This window comes from Oncorhynchus clarkii, chromosome 23 (genome assembly GCF_045791955.1).
Source record: "Oncorhynchus clarkii lewisi isolate Uvic-CL-2024 chromosome 23, UVic_Ocla_1.0, whole genome shotgun sequence".
Classification (NCBI taxonomy): Eukaryota; Metazoa; Chordata; class Actinopteri; order Salmoniformes; family Salmonidae; genus Oncorhynchus; species Oncorhynchus clarkii.
In genome coordinates this window covers 18,706,972-18,732,594 of record NC_092169.1, presented here as the reverse complement: position 1 = coordinate 18,732,594, position 25,623 = coordinate 18,706,972, and the positions used below count along the sequence as shown (strand labels likewise).

Here is a 25,623-nt window from a genome sequence, read left to right as displayed (position 1 = left end):
ATTACAGGTTTTCCACAATTATTTCCACATGTTTCCTGAATCTTTGGGCCATTTTCCCAAAACACAAAATACAAAACTCTACAAATCTCAAACAAAATCAAACACTGCATTCAAAACTGTTCTCTTTCCAAAATGTTTTTTTTTGCATCAAAATGACACCCTTATGTGAATATATCTGTCTAAAACACATTGATGTGCTCAACACAAAACACTACTATGAATATCCCCTCAGTAGGTTGATGCCTTTTGCATTTTCAGTGTTACACTGTAGCCGGTTCTAAAATATTGTTACAGTAATGTATACCTACTGAAATATAAACTCAGCAAATAAAGAAGATTCCTCTCTCTGTCAAATGCATTTATTTTCAGCAAACTTAATGTGGAAATATTTGTAAGAACATAACAAGACTCAACAACAGATTTGAATCATGTGTCCCTGAACAAAGGGGGTGTCAAAACAAAGGGGGTCCCAGACGTGCTCAATGGGATTGAGATTCGGACTCTTCGCTGGCCATGGCAGAACACTGACAAATCACTGGCTGGTGGCATTGTCATGCTGGAGGGTCATGTCAGGATGAGCCTGCAGGAAGGGTACAACATGAGGGAGGAGGTCTTCCCTTTAACACACAGCGTTGAGATTACCTGCAATGACAAGCTCAGGCCGATGATGCTGTGACACACCACACCATGACGGACCCTCCACCTCAATCCTGCTCCAGGAATGAGCTGTGTAACGCTCATTCCGTCGACGATAAACGTGAATCCGACCATCACCCCTGGTGAGACAAAACTGCAACTTCTCAGTGAAGATCACTTTTTGCCAGTCCTGTCTGGTACAGCAACGGTGGGTTTGTGCCCATAGGCGACGTTGTTGCTGGTGATGTCTGGTAAGTACCTGCCTTACAACAGGCCTACAAGCCCTCAGTAGAGTCTCTCTCAGACAATTGCTGACAGTCTGAGCACTGATGGAGGGATTGTGTGTTCCGGATGTAACTCGGGCAATTGTAGCCATCAGCTATCTGTCCTGTCTCCCTGTAGCACTGTCTTAGGCGTCTCACAGTACGGACATTGCACATTTTTTGCCCTGGCCACATTTGCAGTCTTCATGCCTCCTTGCAGCATGCCTAAGGCACATTCACGTAGCTGAGCAGGGACCCTGGGCAGCTTTCATTGTGTTTTTCAGAATTCGTAGAAAGGCCTCTTTAGTATCCTAAGTTTATAACTGTGACCTTAATTGCCTACCATCTGTAAGCTGTTAGTGTCTTAATGACCATTCCACAGGTGAATGTTCATTAATTGTTTATGGTTCATTGAACAAGCATGGGAAACAGTGTTTAAGCCATTTACAATGAAATCTTACAACATTTCTGCTGAGTTTACATAAATAAACAGGCAATACAGTAATAAAACCATTCTCATTTATTTCCAAAATGCATTATTTTTTAACACTTGTGTTTGGTATGTAACACTTTTGATACCCAAAATGAGAATACATTCACTACGATAGGGTTTTCTTTACAAAATGAAAACATTAAAGTGGCTCATTCTTTCAAAGCTCTAAACACAAAGACAAAACACATGCATAGTGTAAGAAAGACATTAGGCTACATCCTGCCTCCTATTTTGGTCTGACCACAGCAACTTCATCTACATCACAAGCCATGTTCTCCTTCTGAAGTGATGGATCCAGCTGCCGAAAGCCCCCACATCAACTTCACTACATGCATCCTCCATTGCCAGGAGAAGAGGCATGCATGCGAGAGGATGGCGGTCATACACCTTCCATCGCCATGCGAAAAAAAAACTATACAATATGGTTTAGGAATGGGGAATATGGTGGGAGGTATAGAACAATAAGTTGTGGGTGGTCGATGAACCAGTTACGGACCATAGCAGCCCGGTGGAAACTCATGTAGTCCCAGATGTCAACATACCTGTGCTGCTCTGGTCCACCCCTCTGCTTGGCTGGAATGAGGATTCCATGTAGTGTGTCCAGGAATGTGATGAAGGGCGGTGTTGTAGGGACCAAGGTTGGCATGGTGATGGAGGATGCCTTGCTGTCTAACGGCTGCGCACATGGTGATATTCCCTCCACGATGTCCAGGGACATTCACAATAGCAAATAATGTTTGGTTCCTGACCCCTTCTTTTGGCTAGGTTGAAGCCAGCCTCAATGTAAATATAAACATGCTGAATTGCAGAGGCATCCAGCTCCAAGACTCTGAAACAGACAAGACTGTTGTGACATAGACCTAGAGCAGTCAATATGGTGAGGCACAATACAATGTATTACTGTACTGTAATGTGTCTATACAGTGCTGATGACAGTAAATTCACAGTATAGTACTTACTTGCACATATTCATAGCGCTGTTCCTTAACCCTCAGTTTCGCTCAAATGGCACCCTGTAGACCTGTTTCATCCGGAGTCGGTTGCACTGTAGTACACGGTCCAATGTAGACAAGCCCACCTGGTGAATGTTACTGAATATTTTGTTGTCTGCGATTATGTGGTTCTGGATTTCTTGTTGTCTAATGGTATTGTTTGCCACGAACATGGTCACAGTAGCGGTCTCCTGTTCTGGTGTGACAGCCGGAGTCTTCCACCATGGCCTGGCCATCTCTCAGTTCTGCAGAAGATCCACAAATGATATGATTGGTTACAATATGCTAAAATCATACATTTTCTTTCAATATGAAATGACATTACTGAAACATTGGCCAACAATTACTGAGTAACAAAGGCCTATTGATATGTCAGACTGCGGTATACATACTTAAAGAGCATAGTGTAGATGGTAAGTAACTTATCGGTTCTCATTTCTGAATGTACGGATGATAGATGCAGTGTAGCAGCTCAGGTTTGGCTGAACTCTCTGCCCAGCCTTCCTCATACTCAATCCATGGCCGAGCACATGGTCAACCAATGTGGCCCTGATCTCATCTGAGACAATAACCTCCTTTCCACTCCTTTACCTCTTGCTTCACCATTGACTTCAATTTTCCTCCAAAACAGGAGAGTTCATCTGTGGCCTTTAGTGCTAAAGCTCTGATTTGTAGGTGAACAATTCAGCAACTACACCTGTGAGTTGTGGGTGTTGCCAATTATAGAGCTTGGAATTGTGACTGGCGTTGCTTTCCAAAGGGACTAAAGAGATTTTAATTTTGAATGTGGTGCCCAATATAGAGAACTGTGTGTAGTGTTTTACAAAAAGTGTGATATAGAATTGAATACTGAGTGTAAAGCAGGAAATGCGCTTGCAATTTTGCAGACTTGGTTTAGGGATTTAGTACATGAGTTTCAGGTTTCAGTGATTGCGTTTCAAGTTCCAATTTTAGTGCGTAAACTATTGGGAAAAACTGTAAGGTCCAAGGACCTTATGATATCTTCAGAGGTAGACTGGCTCTGGCAGCCAAAACCTCCATCTAAACGTGAATCAATTCTAAATTGCAATATGGTTCTAGAAACATAAAGACCTTTACATTTATATCACATGAAACAATATTTTTCAGTGACAACACGTTTCTGGCGGCCTTCTTCCATTACACACAGGTCTTCCGAGCATGCTAGATAGCTAATTAGCACAGTTGGTGCCTTTGTCTTCCATCTGTCTGTCACGCCTGTTGTATGAGTGAGACCAAGGAGCAGCGTGGTATGCGTACATTCTCTTCTAATGAATGAAACACTTAACAAAACCAACAAACGAAACGCTATACAACTTAGTGCAGACAGGCAACTAACCATAGTCAAGATCCCACAACTAACAATGGGGGAAAATGGCTACCTAAATATGATCCCCAATCAGAGACAACGATAAACAGCTGTCTCTGATTGGGAACCATATCAGGCCAACACAGAAAAACCCTAGATGACAAAAACCCTAGACATACCAAAACTAGAGTACCCACCCTAGTCACACCCTGACCTAACCAAAAATTATAGAAAAACAGAGATATCTATGGTCAGGGCGTGACACTGTCTTCCGTAACATGGAAGCTGTAACATGGAGATATGACCATGTGAGATCCCTAAACCCACATTGTGTATCAATGTAAAAATGTTGTAAAACAAAAAGTGAGATATTAGTTTTTACTTGAGTCATTGAGTCTTGAGACTACTATTCAGCTAATGTTGTCCTTTGGGATGTGAAATTATTTGATACAATGAGACTCATGGGTCATGAAAGGGGTTTAGACCAAAGCCATAACCATTATGGTTTTCTACTGTTATGAAACTAAACAGTAAACAGCCTTAAACAGAAGTAATATAGGTTGTTCCTGTGCCCTCAGGGGACTCCCATCTAACCATCTAATGTTTTAGGCTGGGTTTCTGTACAGCACTTTGAGATATCAGCTGATGTACGAAGGGCTATATAAATAAATTTGATTTGATTTGATTTAACCATCCCCTTTTTTAAATGAAAGCTGCATGAGTTTCTGTGTGCTGGTATCACCTACGTATGTACTGTAATCTCTTTAGACGGAGGCAACGTGCGTCATCAGACGGAATACCTTTCATATACATCACTGACTCTGGTGTGTCAGAGAAGAGGATAAAGTTCTGAGAGTATAGTACAGGTTATTCCTGCTATAAAAAGTATTTCACTGCAGGAGACCTTGTATCCTGTTTGGTTTGTTGTCCTAGTTCCTTCTATGTTGTTGTTCTGCTCTCTGTTCCTTGGTCGATCAATACTCAGCGACCTTCACTATCAGTCAGCCTGCCAAGCAATGCACTCTAGGGGAACGTTACTTTTGAAGGACACTATTACCATGGCGCCCACAGGATCTCATCCCTTAACCTCCTCCAACACATCCTCACACAACACTTACACACTCCCATAAAAACAGAAATCGAGACTGAAGGATGCAACAGAGAGCATAAGGTCAATTTCTCACCTTAGAAAGCACAATGTCCTAAATTGTCCTTCCCACCCTTCCATCATGACATCACTCTGCCTCAATCATTAGCACAGTGACATACTGTAGAGTAACTTTAGAGCAGGAGCTGGGCCTTTCACTAAAGGGGAAAACAAATAGGAAGCAAGAGTGGAAATCTGTGTTATCCATGACCTAGTAGTGGTGTATTGATCTGATGGGAGGGACTCTCCTCAGATTTCCCAGATGTTGCCTGGGTTCCTCTAAGATTGACAGGCAGCTGTCTCATGAAATCATCTGTCCTTGAATGCCCAACTTTCTTTCAAAGAGTCGTGACATCTCCATAATTCATTACAAAGATAGAAAAAAACTGCAGAACTGCCATCATTCTTGGCAGTTTGAGATGCTGAATACCCAACAAGCCAAGTATTAAATTAAAAGGTCTATTTTGATTAAAACAGTAGAGGCTCTCAAGTGTGCTTCATGGATGTTGGTTACTTAAGCAATAGAATGGTACTGCAATGGAGAGCAGCTGTTTTACGGGCTCCTGACCACTATATTGTGTGTTTTCTTGCACCGTTCTTAACTATTTTTGTATATAATGTTTACGCCATCGTTTCAGATGACGGAAAATAGCTTCTGGACATCTGAACAGCATTCACTAACCTCGATTTGGATGAAGATACCCATAGACTTCTAGACATTGTGCTAATGGTAGTTAGCATTGGCTCGTGAAACTTCCTCTAACTTCCTTCATACTGGACACAAAGACATAAACATGGTATCCATGAGTTCAAACGACTCTGGGGAAGTAGATAAAGGGCATCATTGCCAAAAGCCCAAAGTATCCTTTTAACAACAGCTGGTGCTCAATCTATAAAATTAAGGATGTCTCTAAGTTCTGCTCGCCTGTGTTAGAATACCGAATGATAAGCTGTAGACCATACTATTTACCATACTTTTACCAAGAAAGTTTTCATTTATATTTTTGTAGCTGTCAATTTACCACCACAAACTGATGCTGGCACTAAGACCCCACTCAATGAGCTGTACAGGGCCATAAGCAAACAAGAAAATGCTCATCCAGAAGCCACGCTCCTAATGGCTGGTGACTTTAATGCAGGAAAACTGAAATCCATCTTACCTCATTTCTACCAGCATGTCAAGTGTTACTCCACACACAGAAATGCATACAAAGCTCTCCCTTGGAAAATCTGTAACTTTATCCTCCTGATTCCTGCTTACAAGAACAAATTCAAACAGGAAGTACCAGTGAAGCGCTAAATACCGAAGTGGTCTGATGAAGCGGATGCTAAGCTATAGGACTGTTTTGGTAGCACAGACTGTCCTGGGATTATTCTAATGGCATTGAGGAGTTTATCACATCAGTTACCGGCTTCATTAATAAGTGCATTGACGATGGCGTCCCCACAGTGACACTTACGATCTGCAGATTCAAGTGAGCCTACAAGACTTAGCTAAATGTATTTTATGCGTGCTTTGAGGCAAGCAACACTGAACCATGCATGAGAGCACCATCTGTTTCTGGCAACTGTGTGATCACGCTCTCCGCAGAGCCAGACGAATTACCAGGATGTGTACTGAGAGCATGCGCTGACCAGCTGGTGTGTCTTCACTGACATTTTCAACCACTCCCTGACCCAATCTGTAATATCTGTATTACCAGTCAAAGGTTTGGACACACCTACTCATTCCAGGGTATTTCTTTATTTTTACTATGTTCTACATTGTAGAATAATAGTGAATAGATCAAAACTATGAAATAACAAATATCGAATCATGTTGTAATAAAACAAGTGTTAAACAAATCAAAATAGTTTTTCTTTTGAGATTCTTCAAAGTAGCCACACTTTGCCTTGATGAGAGCTTTGCAAACTCTTGGCATTCTCTCAACCAGCTTCACTTGGAATACTTTTACAACAGTCTGGAAGGAGTTCCCACATATGCTGAGCACTTGTTGGCTGCTTTTTATTCACTTTGTGGTCCAAATCATCCCAAACCATCTCAATTGGGTTGTGGTCGGGTGATTGTGGAGGCCAGGTCATCTGATGCAGCATTCCATCACTCTCAGTCTTGTCAAATTGTATAAATAAAGAAAAACCCTTGAATGAGTAGGTGTCTCCAAACTTTTGACTGGTACTGTACTTGTTTCAAACAGACCACCATAGTCCCTGTGCGCCAATGTAGCCTGTCTAAATGACTACCGCTCCATAGCACTCACAAATGTATTCATGAAAAACTTTGAAAGGCTGGTTATGGCTCAAATCAACACCATCATCCCAGACACCCTGGACCCACTCCAATTTGCATACCGCCTCAACAGATGACGCAATCTCTATTGCGCTCCACACTGCCCTTTCCCACCTGGACAAGAGGAACCCATACTTAAGAATGCTGTTCAATGACTACGACTCAGCGTTCAACACAGAGCACGCCCCCCTTCACAACGGTGGGGCTGTAGTGAAGCGGCTCCAGAGCTTCAAGTTCCTCGGTGTGTCCACATCCCTAATGATCTATCATGGTCCACACACACCAACACAGTCATGGAGAGGGCACAGCAATGCCTCTTCCCCTTCAGGAGGCTGACATTATTATTTGGCATGTGTTCTCAGATCCCCCAAAAGACTCCAGCCACCCAAGGAAAGCATTACCGATGCACCAACTCTTGAACCTAAAGGACCCTGAACAGCTCCTACCCCCAATTCTTAAGACTAACTGTTTTACTCAACACATACGCTGCTGCTACTGTTTATTATCTTTCACTTTATTCCTAGTTTATTCCTAGTTAAGGCTCCCGAGTAGCACAGAGGTCTAAGACAGTGCATCTCAGTGCAAGAGGTGTCATTACAGTACCTGGTTTGACTCCAGGCTGTATCACATCTGGTCGTGATTGGGCGGCGCACAATTGGCCCAGCATTGGCCGGGGTAGGCCGTCATTGTAAATAAGAATTGGTTCTTAACTGACCTGCCTAGTTAAATAAAGGTTACATATCTACCTCAATTACCTTGTAGCCCTGCACATTGACTCTGTACTGGTGCCCCGTGTATGTAGCCAAGTTATCGTTACTCATGTGTATTTATTAGTACTTTTATTATTACGTATTTTACTTTTTATTATTTCTCTATTTTTATTTCTCTCATTATTGTTGGGAAGAGTCCTTAAACATTTCACTGTTAGTCTGGACCAGGGGTTATTAAACCTTTTCAGCCTGGGACCCAAATTAGAAATTCAGTGTTTGTCTGGGACCCAAGTTTACGAAAACATGTGACTATACGTAAATATCGGTACATTTCATTGCCCTTACTGTATGCCCATGAACAAATGCAACATAGACAAATAACAGTTAAATGAACTACCCATATAAATAGCTACTCATGTTTATTTTTCCCCACTAAAACCACTCTTACGTATGTGTCTAGGTTGGAACTGTTGCTGTTAAAATACAATACATCATTTTAATTCTGAACGGATTGATCACATCACACAGACTTACAGTGGCTTGCAAAAGTACCTGGAATTTAAATGGATTTTTATTTGGATTTCATGTAATGGCCCTACACAAAATAGTCCAAATTGGTGAAATGAAAAAAATAACTTTTTTCAAAATATTCAAAAAATAATAATATGGAAAAGAGATGTGTGCAATCTAAGTGTCACATGATCTGTCACATGATCTCAGTATATTTACACCTGTTCCGAAAGGCCCCAGAGTCTGCAACACCACGAATCAAGAGGGACCACCAAGCAAGCGGTACTATGAAGACCAAGGACCTCTCCAAACAGGCCAGGGACAAAGTTGTAGAGAAGCACAGATCAGGGTTGGGTTATAAAATAATATACAAAACTTTGAACATCCCACGAAGCACCATTAAATCCATTATAAAAATGGAAAGAATAGGGCACCACAACAAACCTGCCAAGAGAGGGCCACCCACCAAAACTCACGGACCACGCAAGGAGGGCATTAATCAGAGAGGCACCAAAGAGACCAAAGAAAACCCTGAAGGAGCTGCAAAGCTCCATAGCTGTGAATGGAGTATCTGTCCATAGGACCACTTCAAGCCATACACTCCACAGAGCTGGGCTTTACGACAGAGAGGCCAGAAAAAAATAAGCAAACATGTTTGGTATTCGCCAAAAGGCATGTTGGATACTCCCCAAACATATGGTGTTGCGTGTTTATGTAATGTTGAGTTGCCTCTCTTGTCGTGATGTGTGTTTTGTCCTATTTTTTATTTTTTTTATCCCAGCCCCTGTCCCAGCAGGAGGCCTTTTGCCTTTTGGTAGTCCGTCATTGTAAATAAGAATTTAATCATACTGTAGAAATGATTGTTGAAAACAAGTCTAGGTTGGAACTGTTGCTGTTAAAATGCAATAAATATTTTTTTTTCTGAACTGGAATAAACTGATTGATCACATCACACAGATGTAGACCATAAAACACACACACACACTCATGCACGCACGCACGCACGCACACACACACACACACACACACACACACACATTCCTGATGATAGGTGTGTGACTGGTTCAAGTTTTCAACAAGCAGGTCTATTCTGGTCTCAGTTTCTTACAGTGCAACCCTGAGGTCATGCTCAGCATTGAGTCTGTTTCTGTACTTCTTTCTTAACCAACATTACAGCTTATAAATCCATGTAAATGCACTGGAGTTACATATCTCTGGAGCTAATTTATATCTTTAGTCCGGCAATTCATTGTCAGTTGATAGCAGACCTAGGTTAAAATAGTATTTGTTTTCTTTCAATTACTTTCACTGCGCTTGAATGTGAATGTGTGGCTCTATATAACCAATGAATTTGTCCCAAAAGTGCAAAACCCACCCATATCGCACTTCAGGCAGCCTTTAACACTCAACGTATTTGAAACAAAACAACTCCAAAGGCTATAGCTCATCACATCAGGTCTGGTTGATAAAGGAAAGGAGTGAAGGAGTTAAGTTGAGGGAGGCAGAAGTGAAGCAAACAATGGTGGTAATTAGACATTAGGGTCCGAGGTCAAATAATCTGTTTCTGTATTTTGCACGAGTTTTCGAGGGGTCACAAATACAGTCAAGTCAAATTCTGCTGTTGTTCTATGGGAGAAGGAGTAGAACAGGGTAGATTCAGAAAGGGCTTATAATGACAGCCAGCATACATATCCATGTCCTTTTAAAAGCAATGCTTTGGTGGTGCTCCAACATCATGGTGAACGTCTGTCCCCTGGGCCTTGCCTGGGAGTCCTTCCATTGGCTCTGGTTGTGTTATACTTGGATTCCCTGGTGTAAAAAGAGATTTTAATAGGGGGTGAAGAGCACTTCCCTTTTGTGGCAGCTATAGAGAGGCACTCTTACTGGAGATGTTCCCCTCTCTGTAACAACACACCCAGTGAAATGAGCCCCAGTTCCTCTGGATGGCATACACTCTGCATGCAGAGAGACTCTCAACCAGAGGTCCACATAATCAAACGTGATCCGTCACATGCTTTCTAAACAACAGGTCTAGACCAGCCTTTCTTAAAGTATGGGTCGAGGTGGGTCACAGACCTGTTAATGGTGGTTTGCGACGTGTCAGGGTACATTTAGAATTATTACATTAATTACTGCAACTGCACTCTCTGTTCAGTGCGCTCTCTGCTTAGCAGCGTTGACTCTGCTCAGTTTGGGAGCTGCAAGAGTGGGTGGAAGATGCCCGTGTGCTTCATGGTTTAACGGATCTTTTTACTATGCGACCCACACGCTGCAATGCTGTTGTTCAGCAGCAGATGATGTGCTGTCAGCCACTGGCTTGTAATTCCCACTCGCCATCACTCACTGCTGTCATCAAATGGACTGAAGAAAGTGACAAGTTCTGACTGAGCTCAATTGTCATGAAACCAAATACAGCGATGAGTTTCTCTCTCTTGGTTTAATACAAACTTTGAGAAATAATGAGGAGTGCCCACAATGTGTTTTGTGCAGGGAAGTGCTTAGTAATTAGTCTCTCAAAACGAACAAATTAACTGACCAAACATCCACAGCATGACGGTAAACCCAGGGAGCTCTTTCATAACAGGGCAGAATGCTTCAGGAAACAGTGCTTCGACAGCGGAAAGTAAGTCAGCTAGCAAGACATTTTTGTGATTTTATAACAGGAAATAAGGGAGTACCATCTCTCATAGTAGTCAATGTGAGTTTCTCTTTCAAACAATCCCCTTGTACACAGCCAATAGCTAACTAGCTAACATTAGCCATTGAAGGACCATTGAGGCATGGTCTAGCATTTTAATAGGACTGTCATCAGTTAGGCAAAGTTGATATTCTCACGACACCGTAGGCTCTTGGTGTTATTAATCATTTTAAGGAGTCAAGTTCCCGAACACTGCAGACCTTCCAGTATTAATCAGAGCAGGACAGATTATCAGCATCCCTCATTCATCTTCTCTCAGTGATGTACCAGGAGCTAAGCAAACACTGGGCTTTGTATTAACTTTACATACAGTGTATTACAGCACATCCACTGTCACTTCTACAGTAATGAAACCTACAAAGGAGACTAATAGGAAAACACTCACATGGCTACTCCTGCTGCAGCAGTGCAGGGTGTGGTCTTACTGTGCATTTCTGGGGAATTTGTTGGGAGTTTTATTTGATTTAGGTTTTTTCAGTTCTTAGAGTACCTTTTTGAGTCTTACATGTTGCTTACTACTTAGTCGTAGATCGGCATAAGAAATATATGTCTTATCGTTTTGATTTGAATATGAACTGATGAAATGTGTTCCTTGTTATTTTTTAACTGACATTATCTCTTTCTTTTTTCTCTCTTTCTCCATCTCCCTTTTCTGTAATTTCGATATTTTCTCTGCAGCGTCACCCACCATTCCTCAAATGCGCTCAGAGCATTTCAAGCAATGTCACGTGAAGGACCTGGCCTACTGCTTGAATGATGGAGAATGCTTTGTCATCGAGACGCTGAGTGGCCCACACAAACATTGCAGGTAAGACGTCTGTGTATGTGTGTTTGAAAGAGGCTTAAAGATGCACTCTCAACTTTTGTATAACTTCAGCCAGTAGTTTTGTTGTGTACTATTTCAGCCAATCGTGTACTATGTCATCCATTTCGTGTGACATGATTTTGCAATTTGTATGATATCGTACGTATTTTGCAATTCATGTGGTATGTTACAAATCCAATTTGTGCAATATGTTCTGAATTTGTTATGCTTAAGATCTCAGAGTGCATATTTAACAGAGGAAAGATTGAAAGAGTCTACTGTTATTGACAGATAGTAACAGTATTCTGTCAGGTAGTTAGTTTGATGGTGTCTCTACTAGTTCACTCGCTGTGGTGCACAGAGTTCATTTTCTGTCGGATTTAAAGTGTCAGTTTTACAGAAGTTTGTCCCCACAGGGTGGTCTTAGTAAAATTTACTGTAATCTTGTGCAACACTTGTGATTAAAAGATTGACGTCTTAGACGTATTATGCAGTTCAGTGAAGACATTTCTGAGTGATTAATGCAGTAGGTTCTTAAAAGTTACCCACCCCAAGGTACAATGGAGTAGAGGAATTAATAAATTAATAATCCTAACCAATGAGCCAAGAAACCACGAGACCAAGTGTCCTTGTTTGAACGGTGGTAATTGGTGAAGTAGTTTTAGTCGTCCTACTTATTTGACTACTTAGCCTGTTCAAACACTGAGGCTCTCTAATTGCGTCCTCGAACAAACTCCTTCCAAATCATAATCTGAGGACTTCCAGTCGGCTGGCTGTTAAAAGACTTCTGTTATGTACCCTCACTGGAAGGACCAGGTCACTGAAGGCCTGATGTTTTAATGCTGAGTAGTGGTAAATGCGTCAGACATGGAATTCTGTGAAAGCATGTGTAACTCTGTTTGGTTGGTCAGATGGATGACAGACACAGGACTTGCTTTTGGGTCTTATTTATTCCTGGAAGACAGACACAACGTCTGAATGTTTTCATACATGCACAAGGGTCACTGCAAACATGACAGGATCTCCAGCATAGGAATAGCTTTAGATTTGTATATTTTTATTATATAATTAAAACAGTTAAAAGTTATTAACATTAATACATAATCCACAATACACATTTAAACAAATTATCGTATAGTTTTAGTACAATATAAATCCAATTAAATTCTATCCAATTAAAGTTGAAGGCAATTTCTACATTTTATAAACAATTCAATTACATTCAACCAGAATTCCAAATCAGAACGACTGCATTGCTTTGCATTGAGAGTGAGAGAGTAATCGTGAGCTCTGCTGGAGAACCAACAAGCATGCACAACATACTGAATAACACTTAAAACATACCTGGAAGACAGACACAATGTGTAAATGTCTTCACACATGCCCAAGGGTCACTGCAAACGTGACAGAAAATTTAACATTTACTTCATAAATCACTTAATGCACAATCCTCATACATAAGCAGCTTGCATCATAAATGTGATGATTTCAAACACTCGCTAGCTAGCTTGCTATCTAGCTTACAAAAACATGGCGCAGAGCAAAAAAAGTTTATCTAGAGCTAGAACATTCGCTAACCAGCGTAGGCGCAATAACTGGATGTCTATCGGTATCTGCAGTAGATACCCATAGACGTCCAGTCATTGAGCTAACACTAGTTAGAATTGTCTCACGGAACTACCTCTAATTTCCTTCAAAATGGACACGGCGACATAAAAATGGTATCCATGAGTTCGTCTGACTATGGGGAAGTAGATACAGGGCTTCATTTCCAAAATCCCGAAGTATCCCGTTAATGCTGCGAAGAGTACTACATACACACACAGTCATGCACACATCGAAGAGAATCTAAGAGAGCAGTGTATTTTTTTTAACCTTTTATTTTGGTCATACTGAGACCAAGGTCTCTTTTACAGATGAGAACTGAATCACATAAATTACAGAAAATACACACATCAATATTAATACAAAATACAAATAGAAAGAACAACATGGTCATAAAAAAATTAACACATTCATCAGTAATAATTTCCTCAATCAGCCTTCTGAATTGCCCTAGTGGCACCAAAACATTAATGTAAGAACATTTTGAAGATTTTTCCACAAATAAGATGCAAGAAAACTAAAAGCTGATTGATCTAACTCAGTAGAGATCAAAGGAATTTACAGAGTCCAGGTGTGGTAACTCGTATGTCTAAAGTTTGGTAAAGATGTTAGGAACATTGGGACTTTTTGTAAAATGGCTTTATAAATGAAAACATAGGAATCTATTAACATGCAGGTCTTCAAAGAGGGCCAAACAACTTTCTGGTAGAGAATGAAGTGATGAGTACTAAAATGTTTTGTTTAAGAGAGTGCTACTCTATAATTATTTGACTTGGGTCTAATCTTACCTCAGGTATGGCCCCGTCCTCTACAATTCTGAGAACAATTCTGAGAACTGCAACTTTAAGTTTATTTTCAAGACCAATCAAGTGGTGGTTGTTCTTTGTTGTGGCCTGTTGCCGTGGCAACACAGTTTGAAAGGACTGCTGGAGTCTTTTTTGAGGCTGAGGTTGCATTGCAGGCTGCTTGGCCTTGAACAAATTGATACAAGCGGACAGAAAAGGCTGGAAAATAGTAATTCTTCACACCAGATGGGTGTTAGGTTCCTCCGCAAAGAACCTGGATTGTCTTTGCTAGTTCTATAAGGCATATGGGATGAGGCATAGTTATCAAAGAAAGTTACTATTTGGCTTGCGGGGATGTCCCTTGGCCCTAAACGTATAAAACATCCTTTGCATCAAACAGAAATGCAGCTCTTTTGACGGTGTTGTGGATTATACTGGGCAGTGATTAGAAATATGATTTATATGACACAATAAGTGAGAGAGGGCTGATGTGATTGTTGGGAACATAGCAGAACATGGTTGGTTGTTATAAGCCTTAGAAATTAAAGCACTCTCAACATTTTTATTTTCCCTTTATTTAACTATGCAAATCAGTTAAGAACAAATTCTTATTTTCAATGATGGCTTAGGAGCAGTGGGTTAACTGCCTTGGTTAGGGGCAGAAAAACAGATTTTCTTTTACCTTGTCCGCTCAGGGATTCAATCTTCCAACCTTTCGGTTACTAGTCCAATGCTTACATGGTGACATGTAAGTAGGGATAAAGTTACTATGCATAGATAATTAACAGCGAGAAGCAGCAGCGTAAAAAGGGGGTCAATGCAAATTATTTGTTTAGCAGTCTTATGGCTTGGGTGTAGAAGTTGTTAAGGAGCCTTTTAGGTTTCGGTTTTGTGAGGGCATTGTGGACTGGGATGGTGGATGGGCAAAAAATGGTATGTTTGAATCCAGCGCAAAAATATATACAGTATATATATTTTTTTATTTTAAGCCTATCCCAAACCTTAACCCTTACCTTAACCATTTGGAGTTAATGCCTAACCTTAGGACTTCGGAGTAAATGCCTAAACTTAACCCTAACCTTAAAAATGTGGAGTTAATTCGTAAACTTAACCTTAAACACTTTGAAATTTGAAGTTTGGAACAACTTCGAAATTTGACTTTTGAGAAACATGGATTAACATCTAATTCTGATTTGAGACTGTGAGAGCTTTTTGGAAATAATAATACCGGTTCAGTTTCATCTCTCTACGTTGTTAATGATGCCTCGTCTAACTGCACGGGTAAGGGCATATCATTCAATGATCTCCAGGCAAAAGTGTGAGTGAGAGGCTATCAGTGATGAAACACTGCAGTGCATCTGAAAGGGAAGAATTCTGAGACTGTATTTTCTTTTGGCATGCTTTGAGGTAAAATTAAAATAAAATCATCAACAAAGAATGACAAGTCTCACATGAAACATTGGATCGATGCATGTTTAATTCAATTTGAGTTTACACAGAATTGAGACTAATCATCAATCATTGTATTAACGGGGGACAATGTATGTTATTCCAGATGCAGTTTGTCTCAGAATGCATCATTTTTAATGTTCAGATGAATCTTGATCCTCTGCTCAACGATTTTCCATAGAATCATAAATCATGAATCAACTCCCTTTCCCTACAAGTCTCAAAGTAGCTAAAACCTGCCTACCAAACTATTCATTCCGTTTATCAAATAACTGTTTAATACTCTTAGTAAACAATGACGTTGTTTGTTTACCTAAGGGTACTCCCTAACAGAAACATACAATAGCGTCTTGCTTTGGGCAACATGCTATCAAAACATTTGTGTTCATCTAAACACTAAATTAGTCAGTGCTGTTATTTAAAAATAAATCTGCATAACAAAACCCCAAGGCACTCACTGGAGAATATACACTTACACATGGCTATTCAGAGTTCAGTGGTCTATGTTGATTATGGTAATTATAGCACTGGATTTTGTTTCAAATTACCCCTTTGATCAAATCAAATCAAATCAAATCCAATTTTATTTGTCACATACACATGGTTAAGATTTGAGTTAAGTACTGCAACTGTATTTTTGTTTTGCAATTCAGTTAAAAAAAATATACATATATATTGGGGTTTTAAACATTACAAACATATACTGTATACAAAGACAATAGGCAACTTAACAATTCACAAATATAGATACATTAAACTAGAGATGAGGTCTGCTGGGACTTAATGCCCAACCTTCAACATGAAGAAAAAAGATGAGTAAAGACAAAAACACCAACACAGACATACATGCATTTCAACAAACTTTGATGACATCTTACACCATATTCATACCCATCTTGTTTCTCAAAATAAAAACAAATCCATTTTTGTTCATCCTTTGGACATTTCTATTGCTTGTAATACTTAATGCCATATGGCTTCAAATTGTACTATTTTGTTTCTTTCTGTAGTCCACATTTTTTCAATACAACATTTTTGCAGGCTAATGTTGTTTTGTTTTGAAGATCACTTCTGGTTGCGTAGATAGCTTCTGTTTTACTTTCTATTTCTGTTACTTTTTCTCTCTCTATCGCTTTCTCTCTCTTCCTCTACACCCCCCCCCCCCCTCTCTCCCCCCCATCTCCCTGTATTCTAATACAAATATATCCCTAATTGTGTCAGCCAGGCCAGGTTTGGTCTTCCCAGAGAGACACAGGGCTTGAACACACTACCACGTTTATTTATTCTATCTGTTGGGCAGGAATTCAATTTATTTTTTGCAACCGACTGTAAGGGCCTCCATCTAGTTAGTAACAAGGGGACGTTAAGCCTTTCCTCGCCGTTGTGGCAATGGAGAAAGGCAATCCCAGCTGTCACTGTGCGGAAGTGCAGGTTGGAAACGAGAGCTGAGATCCATGCAAAGCCCCTGTCAATATTATTGAGACTGAGATGCCTTGCACGCAGCTGGGGATGTTTGCTTCTCCCTGGTGGAATAAGGGTGTTATCTGAAATGAATATGAAACTCCTTATGGAACTGTCAGTCCTGACTTTGACAATGAGATTCGCAAAAGCATAAACAAATCTGGGGCCAGGCTAATAATTTAGATCAATGCCTATTAGATTGCCTCATCATGCCATTTGTTAGTGACTGATCAGTTGCACTGAGGAATAGCAGTAGTCTGGCAGTAGTCTGGTGTCTTGGGCTTAGACAAAATAACTAGGCCTACTACTACTTAGAGTTCTAATTGCTCATGATAGACTGATGTGGGGAACTGGAATGGCGGTGGTGTTGAGGAGTTTGTGTCCATGATGAAAGGGCTGCGAATATCAATTTCCCAGAGATAGGCATTTGAAGCCTTAGTTTAATTTAAGTCAAATAGTTGGTGCATTGTGAAGGTTTATATCCAATACATATCCTATGCCCTGAGGAGGTCCTATACGGTAATTCACTGTGTGCAGCCTCTTAATCTTGACGCTACCTATCCCGTTAGCGGGATAATTGTCAATAACAACCACTGAATTGCAGAGCGCCACATTCAAATAATATTACTAAAAATATTTATATTCATGAAATCACAAGTGCAATATAGCAAAACACAGCTTAGCATTTTGTTAATCGACCTGTCATATCAGATTTTGAGAATATGCTTTACAGCGAAAGCAATCCAAGTGTTTGTGTAGGTTTATCGATCACTAGACAAAACATAATGAACACCCAGCATCAAAGTAGCTTGGTCACGAAAATCAGAAAAGCAATTAAATTAAACGCTTACCTTTAATGATCTTTGGATGTTTTCACTCAAGAGAATCCCAGTTACACAATAAATGTTCCTTTTGTTCCATAAAGATTATGTTTAAATCCACAATACCTCCGTTTGTTTGGCGCGTTATGTTCAGAAATCCACAGGCTCGAGCGGTCAAGAGAACCAGACGAAAATTCCAAATAGTATCCGTAATGTCTACAGAAACATGTCAAACATTTTATAATCAATCCTCAGGTTGTTTTTAAAATAAATAATCGATAATCGATCAACCGGCACTGTCTTTTTCAGTAGGAGAGGGAGAGACGATGGCTGCCCAAGCTGTTGCGCAAGCAAAACTCATGCGAAACCTGACGCGATGTTATCTTTCTCGCTCATTTTTCAAAATAAAAGCCTGAAACTATGTCTAAAGACTGTTGACACCTTGAGGAAGCGATAGGAAAAGGAATCTGGTTGATATCCCTTTAAATTGAGCGAAGGCAGGCTATGGAACATGGAGCTTTCAAAATAGAAGCCACTTCCTTGTTAGATTTTCCTCAGGTTTCACCTGCAATATCAGTTCTGTTATACTCACAGACAATATTTTGACCGTTTTGGAAACTTTAGAGAGTTTTTTATCCTAATCTGTCAATTGTATGCATATTCTAGCATATGGGCCTGAGAAACAAGCCGTTTACATTGTAAACTTTATTTTTCCAAACATAAAATAGTGCCCCCTTTCTGAAAGAGGTTAAAGTGGCAATTTGCAGTTGCTGCATCCATTTTTGGACTTATAAATTAATGATATATAACCATTTATTCTTGAAGAATATAACTTATAAATGCCTCATGAGCTTCGTTCAACTGTCGTACCCCGTCAGAACCTGAAATCTATTTTAGTCATTTAGCAGATGCTCTTATCCAAAGCGACTTACAATTGGTGCATTTATCTTAAAATCTCTTGGCGCACTGATCCCTTTAGCGGGATCATTTTCGTCAACATCCTCTGAATTGCAGAGCGACAAATTCAAATTAAATTACTAAAATCACAAGTGCGATATACCAAAACACAGCTTAGCTTGTTGTTAATCCACCTGGCATGTCAGATTTCAAAAAAGCTTTCAAAAAAGCTTTACAGCAAAAGCAAACCAAGCGTATGTGAGGATAGCTCTCAGTAGACAAAACATTACAAACAGCTAGCAGCAAAGTAGATTGGTCACGAAAGTCAGAAAAGCAATAGAATTAATTGCTTACCTTTGATGATCTTCGAATGTTTCCACTCACGAGACTCCCAGTTACACAATAAATGTTTGTTTTGTTCGATAAAGATTATTTTTATATCCAAATCTTCCATTTGGTTGGCGCATTTTTTGAGTAATCCACAGGCTCGTGCAGGTCACGACGGTCAGACAGAAATTCTAAACGTTTTTTATAATCAATCCTCAGGTTGTTTTTACAATAAATATTCAATAATATTTCACCCGGACGGTTGCCTTTTCAATACAAGAGAGAAAGAAGAGGTCTTGTTCCTGTGTTGCTGCGCGCATGAACAAATCTGGGGACACCTTGCTATCCACTGACGCGATGTGATCATTTTCGCTAATTTTTCAAAATAAAAGCCTGAAACTATGTCTAAAGACTGTTCACACCCTGTGGAAGCCATAGGGAAAGGAATCTGGTTGATATCCCTTTCAATGGAGGATAGGCTTGCAATGGAACAGAGTAGTTTCAGAAAAACAGCACTTCCTGGTTGGATTTTCCTCAGGTTTTCGCCTACAATATCAGTTCTGTTTTTCTCACAGACAATATTTTGACAGTTTTGGAAACTTTAGAGTGTTTTATATCCTAATCTGCAAATTCTAGCTCCTGGGCCTGAAAAAATAGACATTTTTCTTTGGGAACGTTTTTTATCCAAACATCAAAATACTGCTCCCTTGCTTCAAGAGGTTTTAATTAAGACACTGTAGCTAGGTGGGACAACCACATTTCACATTTTCCTCAATAAGGTAGCTATGAGCGAGGTCAGAGCTAGTAAGGGGGGGGGGGGGGGCGGAGTCAAGTGTTAGAGTTAGTTTACATACAGCTTTTTTTTCTCCATTGTTCGTAAACAAACACTGTATATCCTCAAACCATGGTTTAAACAAAAGGTTGATATCATGGATGGTCAGTCCATATCTCTGTATATGAATTTGAGAGTGGTTACATTCATTCAGATCCATCCCTCAGCTTTTAACGAAAGAAGAGGTGAGGTGGCCATTATTGTTTCAGCTGGAAATTGGCCCTTTAAGCCCCAAAATGTCCTTGTTTGACCTGCATTCTCTATCAGATGGTGAGGTACTTTATTCAGAGGTAGTTTGGGCTCCTTTCAGTCATGTGCGGCTGCATTTTTCCCTTCGTCTTGATTGACATTTGCATTAGATAAAAAGCAGAGTAACTCTTGCAGCAAACTGCTGTTCCAGAAAACACCAAAGTTCAAAGAGTACAGGGGGAAGGGGAGTGAAGGAAAGCAGATGTGTTCAGATCTTCCTTCCTTATGGTTTTCTGACTGTGGCACCTCATAGCAAACTGAGAGATACAAATAGACACAAAAATGGATTCAGTTCCATTTCTCTCAACATTTCTACCCTCCCACTTGCCATAACCCTTGAATTGATGCCAGGCCAGAGGACGTTGAGTGAAGCTGCTGCCTTTCAATATATAACCTCCCTTTCCCTCATCTGAGAATTTCCACAGCTCCTGAGTACCCACAATGCACCTGAGCACAGGTACATCAGATACTGTATATGGAGGGGGACAATTGTATTATCTGGTATATTGTTTTTGACACCCTGTGATTTCATATACTCAGCCATCACGGGTGAAGCCTTGGGGATAAAGGTTGTGTTGTGTAGATTGATCCCAAGTGTGTGTGTGTGTGTGTGTGTGTGTGTGTGTGTGTGTGTGTGTGTGTGTGTGTGTGTGCGCCATGTACGGTAAACAAACATGCAGATCCATTCTGCTCCCTGATGTCTGTATCTCAGGTTCCTAAAAAACCCATCTGCTTTAGTAAAAAATTGAAATATCTCCCCACTTTATCCTGCCTGCATTGAATGCCATCAGCGTGTGAAATTGATTGTGTATCAGTGGGGTTCACACGAGCCCTCTCTGTGAATAATGAGTGCCTCTGATGCAGATGCATGTTTTCGAGGTTGGAGAAAATTAGGATAAGAGTCCAAATATTGTATCTAGACAGAGAGTCTGCTAATGAACCCCCACAGATGTGATTAAGGACATTCACTATGCCAGCAAAATGGAAGAGGGAGAGATGACCGGGATGGGAATAGACAGATAGAGGAGAGGGAGGGGAGGATCAGCTTTCTCTGTGTTTTGATTTAGGTATGGTAATGCTTGCAGAGCATATGCTCATAGCCTTGAATATCAGAAGCACCTGATTAAATCAAATACAATTATTGATAATTAAAGACCTGGTGTTCACTTGCCAATTTTAATCAGTGTTCTGTACAAGGTTAGATCAACACACTCCAGTGTGATGAGTCATACCATTTTAAAATTATTTTTATTGCCAACGCTTATTTGAATTTAAAAGGATAGTTTGTGATTTTGACAATGAGTCAGATGAACTTGTGGATACCATTTTTATGTATCTGCGTACAGTATGAAGTAAGTGGCTGACTAGCATTAGAGCAATTGCTATCTAGCGTTAGCACAATGACTGGAAGTCTGTAGTCATTGTACTAACACTAGTTTACATTGGCACGCGAAACTACCTTTAACTTCCTTCATACTTGGACACAGATACATAACAATTGTAATCATGAGTTCATCTGACTTTATCTACTTCCCCAGAGTCAGATGAACTCGTGGTTACAATTTTTATGTATCTGTGTCTAAGTATGAAGGAAGTTAAAGGTAGTTTCGCAAGCCAGTCATTGTGCTAATACTAAACTCTCCCTTTAACACATCTACTGGGGCCCATTCTCTGAGTGAACTTGTTTCATTATACACTCTTAGAAAAAAGTGTTATCTAGAACCTGAAATGTTTCTTCAGCTGTCCCAATAGCAGAACCCTTTAAGGAACCCGTTTTGGACCCAGGTATAACCCTTTTGTTTCCCGGTAGAACCCTTTCCTCAGAGGGTTCTACAGCGCACTCGTAAAGTATTCAGACCCCTTGGCTTTTTAAAAATGTTGTTACGTTGCAGCCATATTCTAAGATTGATTTGAAATAATCCCCTCATCAATCTAAACACAATACCCCATAATAACAAAACAAAAACAGGTTTACTCAGTACTTTGTTGAATGACCTTTGGCAACGATTACAGCCTCTAGTCTTCTTGGTATGACGCTACAAGCTTCACACACCTGTAATGTCACGGAATTATTCTAACCAAAAGAAAGACTTTTAGATTTTCTCAAATCCATCAAACTTTACAAATAATTATTGCAATTATGGAGCATTATTGGTCACCCAATGGTGATTGTCAAAAGCCCAAATAAGCAGCTACAACTCTTTATAGTCCTCCTGAGTCTCCGTGACTAAAAACAGATGTGTAAAATTATACACGGGTACATTGTGCTCTCACGCAACAGACAGCAAGATTTACATGGTGACAAATGTACGTCTCTAGGTAATTTACTAATTGTTTATACAGAAATACTAATGTAACATAGGACACTAGGTCCTTCCCTCAAATTATTAAGTCCAGTGTTCATCTGCAATGTGGGAGAAAAAAACTGGAGGAAAGGTTTGCCTGGCACTGACAGACAGGCCAACATTTCACACAGACACTAATCATGGAATGGAAAGCCGTCTTTGGGTTTTATCACCAAGACATCGTAAATCAACTGTTGGAGATAAGCCTCAGAGGCTCCTCTCAGAAGAACAGACAGGGTGTGAAAGTACTACTATAACAATACATTCTAATATAAAGTAATGTGAATTACATGACGTTGTAATTTCCACCACAGTATTTGGGGAGTTTCTCCCATTCTTCTCTGCAGATCCCCTTATGCGAGAAGCGTTGCTGCGCAGCTATTTTCAGTTCTCCCCAACGATGTTCGATCTGTTTCAAGTCCGGGCTCTGGCTGGGCCACTCAAGGAAATTCAGATACTTGTCCCGAAGCCACTCCTGCACTGTCTTGGCTGTGTACTTAGGATCGTTGTCCTGTTGGAAGGTGAACCTTTGCCCCAGCCTGTGGTCCTGTGTGCTCTGGAGCAGGTTTCATCAAGGATCACTCTATACTTTGCTCTGTTCATCTTTCCCACGTTCCTCCAGACATGATGCTTGGCTTGACTCTGAATCAAAGAGTTCAATCTTTGTTTCATCAAACCAGAGAATTTTGTTTCTCATAGTCTGATAGACTTTAGGTGCCTTTGGCAAACTATAAGTGGGCTGTCATGTGCCTTTTACTTAAGAGTGGCTTCTGTCTGGCCACTCTACCATAAAGGCCTGATTGGTGGAGTGCTGCAGAGATGGTTGTCCTTCTGGAAGGTTCTGTCATCTCCACAGAGTAACTCTTTAGCTCTGTCAGAGTGACCATCGGGGTCTTGGTCACCTCCCTGACCAAGATCCTTCTCCCACGATTGCTCAGTTTGGACAGGCGGCCAGTACTAGGAAGATTCTTGATGGTTTCAATCTTCTTACATTTAAGAATGATGGAAGCCACTGTGTTCATGGGGACCTTCAATGCTGTAGAAATATTGTGCTGCCCTTCCCCAGATCTGTTCCTTCAACATAATCCGGTCTCGGAGGTCTACGGACAATTTCTTTGACCTCATGGCTTGGTTTTTGCTCTGAAATGCACTGTCAAATGTTGGACCTTATATAGACAGGTGTATGCCTTTCCAAATCATGTATAATCAGTTGAATTTACCAGAAACATCTCAAGGATGATCAATAGAATCAGGATGCACCTGAGCTCAATTTCGAGTCTCATAGCAAAGGGTCTGAATACTTACAGTTGAAGTCAGAAGTTTACATACACCTTAGCCAAGTACATTTAAACTCAGTTTTTCACAATTCCTGACATTTAATTTGCTATTCACAAGAATCATTGCCTGATGTGAAGAACCATGCCACGAACAAAGTAGATCTCAGAAGACCTAAGATTAAGAATTGTTGAATTGCGTAACGCTGGAAAGGTTTACATATTATCTCTAAAAGCCTGGATGTTTATCACTCCACGGTAAGAGAAATTGTCTATAAATGGAGAAAGTCCCTAGGAGTGGCTGTCCTGCAAAGATGACTGCAAGAGCACAGCGCAGAATGCTCAATGAGGTTGAAAAGAATCCTAGAGTGTCAGCTAAAGACTTACAGAAATCTCTGGAACATGCTAACATCTCTGTTGACGAGTCTATGATACGTAAAACACTAAACAAGAATGGTGTCCATGGGAGGACACCACGGGAAGAAGCCACAGCTGTCCAAAAAAAAACTTTGCTGCACGTATGAAATTTGCAATAGTGCACCTGGATGTTCAGCAGTGCTACTTGCAAAATATTCTGTGGACAGATGAAACTACAGTTGAGTTGTTTGGAAGGAACACACAACACTATGTGTGGAGAAAAAAAGTCACAGCACACCAACATCTAAACCTCGTCCCAACTGCAAAGTATGGTGGAGGGAGCATCATGGTTTGGGGCTGCTTTGCTGGCCCAGGGACTGGACAGCTTGCTATCATCGACAGAAAAATGAATTCCCAAGTTTATCCAGATATTTTGAAGGAGAACCTGTCCGCCAATTGAAGTTCAAAAGAAGTTGGGTGATGCAACAGGACAATAACCCAAAACAAAGAATTAAATCAACAACAGAATGTCTTCAACAGAATGAATAATGCCTTCTGGAGTGGCCCAGTCAGAGTCCTGACCTCAACCCGATTGAGATGCTGTGACATGAGAACTGTTCACATCAGACATCTCAAGAATACTGCTAAACTGAAACAGTTTTGTAAAGTGGAATTGACCAAAATTCCTCCTGACTGTTGTGCAGGTCTGATCAACAACTACAGAAAACAGTTGGTTGAGGTTATTTCTGACAAAGGAGGGTCAACCATTTATTAAATCAAAGGTTTCAAATACTTCCCCCCCCTGCACTCTGAATGTTTACACGGTGTGTTCAATAAAATACATCAAAACGTGTAATTGTTTGTGTGTTATTAGTTTAAGCAGACATTGTTTGTCTAATGTTGTGACGTAGATGAAGAACAGATCAGATTTTATGACCAATTCATGCAGAAATCCAGGTATTTCCAAAGGGTTCACATAGTTTTTCCCGCCACTGTATCCGCCTCTCTCAGATAAATAAGTAGTACTGTTTGGTTTTTCACAGTTTAATGTAACACATAACTACATTTTAATAAAGAACTGTACAAGTGAAACATTTGAGACGTCAATATTAATTGTATATATTTTTTATTTTTTCAATACAGTAATATAAGATCTATATGTAAAACATTTACAGTTGACATTTTACAGACACTTTTGTCCAGATCGCCTTAGTGCATTGATCTTAAGATAGCTAGGTGAGACAACCACATTTCACAGTCCAATATACAGTATACAAACTATCCATTCCAGATAAACAATGTACTGTATGTGCACTGAGTGTACAAAATATTAGGAACACCTTCCTAATATAG

At 40.3% G+C, this 25,623-nt stretch overlaps 1 protein-coding gene across 1 annotated transcript in view; it reads left to right on the top strand.

Moving 5' to 3' along the window:
* LOC139381571 (pro-neuregulin-3, membrane-bound isoform-like) overlaps positions 1–25,623 on the top strand; it is a 513,481-nt gene that overhangs the window by 281,154 nt on the left and 206,704 nt on the right. The window contains exon 2 of the mRNA XM_071125214.1: positions 11,742–11,871. Within this exon, the coding sequence (XP_070981315.1) occupies positions 11,742–11,871 (130 nt within the window). The remainder of the gene's footprint in view (positions 1–11,741; positions 11,872–25,623) is intronic.